This window comes from Dendrobium catenatum, unplaced genomic scaffold, assembly GCF_001605985.2.
Source record: "Dendrobium catenatum unplaced genomic scaffold, ASM160598v2 fragScaff_scaffold_974, whole genome shotgun sequence".
Lineage (NCBI taxonomy): Eukaryota > Viridiplantae > Streptophyta > Magnoliopsida > Asparagales > Orchidaceae > Dendrobium > Dendrobium catenatum.
The window spans coordinates 1,404,620-1,412,738 of NW_021319436.1; the positions used below are offsets into that span (position 1 = coordinate 1,404,620).

General features: G+C 42.1%; 1 protein-coding gene across 1 annotated transcript; it reads left to right on the forward strand.

Moving 5' to 3' along the window:
* The first annotated feature begins 1,174 nt into the window (after positions 1-1,174).
* On the forward strand, positions 1,175-3,149 carry LOC110101896. Its single transcript, XM_020829991.1, has 4 exons — positions 1,175-1,198; positions 1,318-2,115; positions 2,286-2,435; positions 2,607-3,149. The coding sequence occupies exons 1-4, from the start codon at positions 1,175-1,177 to the stop codon at positions 3,147-3,149; spliced, it is 1,515 nt and encodes a 504-aa protein (XP_020685650.1).
* The last annotated feature ends 4,970 nt before the right edge of the window (positions 3,150-8,119 follow it).

An 8,119-nucleotide genomic window follows, 5' to 3' on the forward strand; every position in this document is an offset into this window, starting at 1 on the left:
GAAGATCGGCTAGAGCATCGCCTTGAATGCAAACTGGACAATTTAAAATTGGCTTGATCGGCTAGGCCGATCTCACGATTGTCCCGGCCGATTAATTCAAATCAGAGGAAAATCATCCAGAGCATAGCCCTGAATTCGAGCTGGCCGATATTTATTGTCCTGAATTAACTAAGGTTTTTGAATATATCATCCTGGCCGATCCTGTGATCGTCCAGGACGATATGATCGTATCAATCATCTTTAATTACTCCCTTGATTTCTTGATCAATCAAGGCATAATTTGTGAATATCATCCAGGCCGATCAATGATCGTCCTGGCCGATTATTTAAAAAAACAGTATACCTTAATTGTCTATGGTGGCAACTTCTTTCTATTTTGAGCTTATCGTCCTGGCCGATACACGTATCGTCCAGGCCAATCTGTTAATGACGGCTGCCTTAATTAAGAATCCACATTTAGACTTTCTGTTTTAAGCCTGATCGTCCAGGATGATGTAAATCGTCCTGGCCGATATGAGTAAAAAAAGAAATTCTAATTCTCTCAAGTGTGTGTGTGTAGGGTTACTTAGCATTAGTCTCTTTGACCATTATAAATAGACTTAAGAAGATAAAAAAATAAAGTACAAACTGACTCAACCCTAGACCTACGTAATCTTGAACTGGCTTCGTTTATTCATCCGATCTTCGATTCCTTAAAAGTTAGAAGTAATAGGCAGTCCAAGAGAATCAATAGTGTTTATCAATCATCAAAACATAAGTCATGAAAATTGATTTGCAACACGAAGGAGAATCTAAGGAGTATTTTCAGTGATTCTCCACTGAAGCTCGACAAATCCCAGGAGTAGATCCTGAACTATTGAGAGGAGTCTTCCTTGGAGGCCTTCGCCCTGGCCCCTTCTATTCGGCACTTATGTACGACACTGTTCCTTCATACGCCGATTTAATTCACCGGGTAGAAGCTCATATCTCGACAGACGAGGCCATAAACGCCCATAGGAAATAGTTTGAACAATCTACTGGAAAGCGCAAGGTTGCTCCTTGAGTGGATAATTCATCCACACAACGAAAGAAGCAAGAAAAAAATAATATTCCTCTTAGGCCCCCATTGCCACGACGAGAACCTCGACAGGAGAAAGAGTACACTCATCTCAATACGTCTCGAGCAAATGTGTTAATGGCTGTTCGAGATCAAGATACGGTAAAGTGGCCACATCCCTTAAAGTTGAACACAGAAAATCAGGACAAATTCTGACATTTCTATTGCAGTCGTGGCCACACTACTGAAGCCTGTAGACAACTGAAGGAGGAAATTGAAAGGCTTATCCGCCAAGGTTATCTTCGACAGTTTATTCAGGATCCACCTGCTCGAGAAGAAACTCGTCCCGCTGGGGCGGGCAAGATCGACAACAGAGGCCACCATTAAATAATCGAATAGCAATTGAAGAAATTAAGATAATAGTTGGAGGCCCTCTACTATCCGATAAAGTCTTTTTGGCTGTGGACGAAATTCCAACTCTAAAGAAAGCTCATATAGATCACACCATCACCTTTGATGATTCTGACTTGGAGGGAGTAAAAACCCCTCACCAAGATCCTCTTGTTATCAATGCAGGCATAGGTGACCCATGCTACAATGTTAAGAGAATTCTCGTCGACAACGTTAGTTCTGTAGACATCCTGTTCTACTCTACCTTCCTCAATTTGGGTCTCGCCAGAGAGAAGCTTCAACCAACGACAGGTCCTTTATACGGATTTGATAATCGACCTGTGCGAGTAGAAGGGATAATCAGTCTCCCAGTTGTACTTGGAGAATTCCCTTGGCAATCTACACACTCTATCCAGTTTGTCATTGTAAAGTCCAAATCGGCTTACAACGCTATCTTCAGGAGGCCATACCAACCAATTTTTGGGATTGTCACATCTATCCCTCACCTCAAGCTGAAATTTTACACTCCGACAGGAGTTATTGTGGTGTGTGGAGATCAACAAACAGGGCAAACTGGCTATCTCAGGCAGGTAAAAATACACCCGACTGATACTCTAAACATTGAGGATTTTGATCTCCAGAACGAAGACATACCTCAGAGAGCCTCTCCAATAGAAGAACTCACCACTGTATATATCTCTAAAGAACATCCTCTAAAGACTGTGCAAATTGGGTCACTTCTCTCAGAAGATGAGAAAAAATATTCACAGATTTTCTACGAGAAAATTAGGATATTTTTGCATGGAGTCCGGCGGATATGCCTGGGATTGATCTTGAAGTAATTATACATTCCCTAAAGGTCAACCCGGCAAACAAACCGGTCATTCAGAAGAAACGAAATTTTGCACCAGATTGTCAGCAGACAATCGAACAAGAGGTGGACAAACTTCTGAAAGCCGTATTCATACGTGAAGTGCATTATCCTACTTGGATGGCAAATGTCGTCTTGGTTTGAAAGGGGAGTGGTGCATAGAGAATGTGCATAGACTATACTGATCTTAACAAGGCCTGCCCAAAAGACAGCTTTCCTCTTCCGCGCATCAACTAGTTAGTCGATACCACCTCTGGGCATCAAATGTTGAGTTTCAAGGATGCCTACTTCGGTTACAATCAAATCCAGATGAATCTAACTGATGAAGAAGCAACAGCATTTCAAATAGACAGAGGGTTGTATTGTTATTGGGTAATGCCCTTCGGGCTCAAGAATGCTGGAGAAACTTACCAACGCCTCATGAATAATGTTTTCAAAACCCTTATTGGGCATAACATGGAGGTGTACGTTGACGACATGTTGGTAAAGAGTCTCGAAAAATCTCAACATATCTCTAACTTGGAGAAGTGCTTCCGCCTATCGAGACGTTATAATATGTCACTCAACCCCGCCAAATGCGCCTTCGGAGTTGCTTCTGAAAAATTTCTAGGTTTTATGGTAACCCACAAAGGAATTGAAGCCAATCCCAAAAAGATCAAGGCATTAAGAGATATGGTGCCCCCGAAGAACATCAAAGAAGTTCAAAGGCTGAATGGGAGAATTGCAGCATTGTCTCGTTTCCTGGCACATTTAGGAGACAAATATCTTACTTTCTTCAAAATACTCAGAGGTGCCCTCAACTCTGGGTTTCAACAGACAGACGAATGCCAAGAAGCCTTCGAACATTTGTGAAAGTATTTGGCTTCCCCGTCGCTACTTTCTAAATCAACGTCCGGAGAAAAGTTGTATTTATACATAGTTGTTTCGGCCCAGGCCATCAATTTGGTCTTTGTAAGGGAAGAAAATGCTACGCAACGCCCCGTCTACTATGTCAGTAAAATCCTATCTAAAATGGATGGACGTAATCCCTTAGCAGATAAGACATCATTGGTGTTAGTTTATTATGCCAAGAAACTACGTCCTTACTTCCAAGCCCATTCAATAAGAGTTTACACAAATCTGCCACTGAAAAATATTCTGCAAAAACTAAAAGCATCGGGTAGGCTCGTCAAGTGGTCTGTAGAACTTGGCGAATTCGACATTCACTACTTGCCTAGACTCGATATAAAATCTTAAGCACTCGCAGATTTCATGGTTGAATCACCGTCCCAGCATCTGATGTTCAACTAAGTACTTTGCCTTTTCTTTCGCATTGGACGTTGTATGTTGATGGATCCTCTAGAAGTTCTGGCGCGGGGGCTGGAATTCTGTTAATATCCCCGCAGGAGATTACTCTTGAGTATGGGCTCCGACTCAAGTTCTCGGCAACAAACAACATTGCAGAATATGAAGCTCTTCTCGATAGGCTAAAACTAGCAGTTGATTGTGAAGTACCAAACCTGGTAGTCCACACCGATTCACAACTAGTTGCTTCCCAAGTAGAAGGAGAATTCGATATCTACAATCCGCAACTGGCCTAATATTGCAGGATTGCAAAACTGCTTTTAACCCGAATAGGAGAATATCAGATCATACATATTCTACGAGAGCAAAATGTAAGAGTAGATGCTCTTTCAAAGCTTGCAACATCAACAACGGGAGACATCTACAAGAGAAAGCGCGTTGAAGAGATCTACTTTCCCAGCATTCAAGATCCATGGGTCATACAATCAATCGATGAATCAAGGGAGTTGTCTTGGACCAATCCCATCTTGTCTTTTCTGCAAGATGGGGTGCTGCCTGAAGAACCCATGGCCGAAACAAGACTTTGAAGACGAGCAGCAAATTTCACCATCATCGGTGGTGGGTTGTATAAACGAGCTTTCACTGGACCATACCTGAAATGTCTCCCCCTTCAGAAGCTGATTATGCACTCAGGGAAGTTCATTCGGGGGTATGCGGAGAGCATATAGGAGGAAGAGCTTTGACGTATAAAATCATGAGGTAGGGATTCTATTGGCCTACAATGAAATAGAACGCACTTGAGTTTACACGAAAGTGCGAAAATTGCCAATTACATTCCAATCTCACCCATACTCCAGCTCTAGAACTTGCATCACTTCAAAGCCCCTGGCCTTTTGCCCAGTAGGGAATCAACATAATGGGGCCCTTCCCTATAGCCACGGGACAACGAAAATTCATCATCCTGGCTATAGATTACTTTACGAAGTGGGTGGAGGCTGAACCCTTAGCAAAAATTACAAAATCAAATGCCAAACAATTCTTATGAAAGAATATAATTTGTCACTTCGGTATTCCAGCAAAGGTCATCACCGATAACGGAACTCAATTTACTCGAAAAATCTTTACATCTTTATGTAAAGATTTTCATATTCAACTCATCCACATGGTTGTTTCCCATTCTCAAGCAAATGGGCAAACAGAGGTTACAAATCGAACAATTCTAAAAGGGTTGAAGACACGCCTAGGGAAGGCTGGGGGGCAATGGGCTGAAGAGCTCTGGAATGTCCTCTGGGCTTACCGCACCACAGCTAGAACTCCTATAGGAGAGACTCCGTTTAACCTCTGTTTTGGCACAAAAGCAGTCATACCGGTGGATATACGGGTCCTGAGCAATAGAGTTCAGACCTTTGACTTCAGTAAGAATGAGGAGAAACTCAGGACGAATCTAAACCTCCTCCCCGAGGCAAGAGATATAGCCTCACTCAGGATCGCTGCATACCACCAGCGGGTCGCTCGTCACTACAATCGAAGAGTAAAACCTCGAACTATTTTCATTGGGGATTTAGTTCTGCGAAGCATCGAAGCTACTGGAAAAGGACCTCAACGCAATAAGCTCTCCCCACTATGAGAAGGTTCTTACTTGGTTGCGGCTATGGTCAAGTCTGGAACCTTCAAATTGAAAGATGTCAACAGAAGAATGCTTCCTCGAACTTGGAATGTAGGCAACCTTCGCAAATACTATCAGTAGGAAATTGATGTTACTATCTGTCATGTGTGATGTCGTTCGTGATGTCTGTTTTGCTTTGTAGTTGTGCCATGTATTTTCTTTGAGTTTTTTCACTCTTTGTATGTTGGTTATAGAAGAACACACCTTTTTGTATCCCTGAGTTTGCTACGGAATTATCGTACGATTTTATATAATACAGTATTGTGATGTTTGCTTTGTCATTGTATTGTCTCTTCTATTCGAGCTTTTTCCTATGATTCGAGAAATACACAACTAATATTGTATCTCAATCAATAGATGACTAATCCTAGGGGGATCTAGTCCGACCTCTTCCACACAGGTTAAAATCATAAAGCAAGTGCTTTGATTAACAACCTCGGATAGGTCAGAGTGTCTCAAAGCGGATATCTCTCACATTCATGCAGGTCAAAAGAAATACCTTAACATTCGAGTTAACATATATGAAAAAGAAAAATGTCTTTTATATATATGAAAAAGAAAAATGTCAAAAGAAACCCACAAACATCAAGTACATCATCCAAAAATAATAACACACGAACGGCAGGAACATACGCACAATCACCGCAGCAAAAATAAAAGTAACACAGAAAGCATCAAAACAAATCTATAGAATCTCAAGATCATCATCATCGTCCTCTTCTAATGCGAAGATCTTTTGAAAATCACTCTCCAATTCTTCGCCGCCAGAATCTGGAGAAGGATCACCAGAAGCCTGGCTCAGAGTCAACCCCTCGATCTCCCCTCCGTTCTTGCGTTGCACTACACGAACGCCCTTCATGAAGCCTTTAATGAAGCCATCCTGTATAAGCTCTGCTTCTAAAGCCTTCACCTCTACGTCATAAAAATAATCGCGAGCTTCCTAGACTTGATCCTCGATAAAAATCTTAAAAGCGTAAGATTTTTTAAACTCCTCTATGGCTACAGATGGTGACAGTTGAGCTACCTTCTCAGACAATTTGTTCAGGAGCTTCTTATTCTCAGCCTCTAGGATCCACATATTTTTCAATTGTTGGTTGTTTGTTGCCTCTACCTCCACTAACTTTATATGCAAAAGATCCAACCGCTCATTCTGGAAAGAAGCTGAAGTGATCTTGTTCGCCAATTCTACTCTGCATTGATCGAGTTGACTTTCCACCGTCTCCACCTCCTTCACTCTGTCTGCCATCGTATTTCTTCTTGCATTCTCCCTGAAGGTATTTGACCTTCACGAACTCATCATTTCAGTCATCCAAGATTTTGTTCACCTCAAGAAACTGTTCAAAAAAGAATCAATATGTGAAAAGTATATCCTCAAAATTAAACACAAATACAAGGGAAATGGAGAGGAGGTGAACTCACCAACTTGTCGGCTTGTCGAAGACCGATGCACTTATGTTTCAGAACATCCTATGGAATGTATATCCTGGACAGAGAAAAGCGTTGCCTGCAATTGTAAAAACTTCATTCGACTTCTTCTTCTTAGGCGTATGTGAATCTCCCTCGCCCTCAAGTCGCTTGGGTTGAGTTTTTTAGGCCTCAGGGACTTTTACGGATATCTTCAACTTCTGCGCATGCGACCTCCCTACATGAGTGGATATTCCCAACTTGAATAAATATTCCTCGTCTAAACATCTGCTAAGAGAACGCATCTCATAACGAAGAGCTTCGATATCAGGAAGCTTCAACATACTCAACAAGTCTTCCGCTCCAATATGAAGGGGAATAGGTATCTCCTTCAACTTTCACCATCTTTCTTGGAGGCCCCAATCATTCTACATAAAGAAAAAATCGCTAATCCAATCTTTGGATGGATCCCGAGTACGAACATCCAACCACTTGGATCTAAAGTGAAAGTGCTCATATTGCACTTGAAAGCTCGTTAGGGATATTAGGCCCTATATGAACTGGCCCAAGCCTAAGTAAGAGAAAGGTGAATTGGAAAACTTTAAAACCAAAGATAAAACTCCTACCAAAATCACCACAAATAAAGTGCAGAAGAAAAATAAATGCGGAAGAGATAGTAAGAAAAGAACACATCGGATTTATAGTGGTTCGGTCAAACCTTGACCTACGTCCACTCCTTGGAGGCACCCTCCAAGTATTGCACTAAAATAAGTGTCTCTCCTTTAGCCCCCACAGTTAGGCGGAGAAGCCCTTACAAAATCACTTCCATCTTCCCCGGTGCGGCGGAGTCACCGGGTCCTTTGACACCAAAGAGATCTTCTTTTTTGGTGAACTTACCTCGAGACAAGCCTTGAATCCAATGGTACTAAGGTGCAAGTTCGTCGTAGCAACCGTATGGATCCCCCACCACACTCCCTTGAGTTCCTCCCCCTCACAGGATCTTCTCCCTCTCAAACTCCACCCTTTTCTCTCTCCCTTTCAAGCTCTCTCTCCAAGTTTTCCCCACAAGAACGAAGCTACAATGGCTGCCAAAGACACTTACAAAGTACCTTGTCAAGCTTAAATAGAAGAGCTAAAAACGAGCTCATTAATGCAAGTTGCCGACATTATCGCCCAGGATGATAGGCATATCGTCCTGACCGATTAGTTCAAATTCAGCTCAATGGTCTGGGACTATCGCCCTGAAATGAAGCTGGACGATGTCTAATTGTCTCGGACGATCTTGCGATCGGCCCGGACGAAATCCCCATTAATTGCTTTCCAAAACTGCCTAAAATTTTTTGGAAAAATTGCTATAGATCGTCCGGGATGATATTTGATAGTCCAGGACGATCCACCGGGACGATGTCCAAAAATAAGATTTTCCTAAGTAGATATGGCGGTAGATTCTTTCTGAATTGAGCCTATC

What these genes read in the sequence shown, in the direction of transcription:
- LOC110101896 (XM_020829991.1), top strand. Translation starts at nt 1,175, where the DNA reads ATGGCTGTTCGAGATCAAGATACG. An exon ending in CTGTTCGAGATCAAGATACG is followed by an intron (nt 1,199 to 1,317) that starts GTAAAGTGGCCA and finishes GGAAATTGAAAG; the next exon opens with GCTTATCCGCCAAGGTTATC. An exon ending in GGATGGCAAATGTCGTCTTG is followed by an intron (nt 2,436 to 2,606) that starts GTTTGAAAGGGG and finishes AATCAAATCCAG; the next exon opens with ATGAATCTAACTGATGAAGA.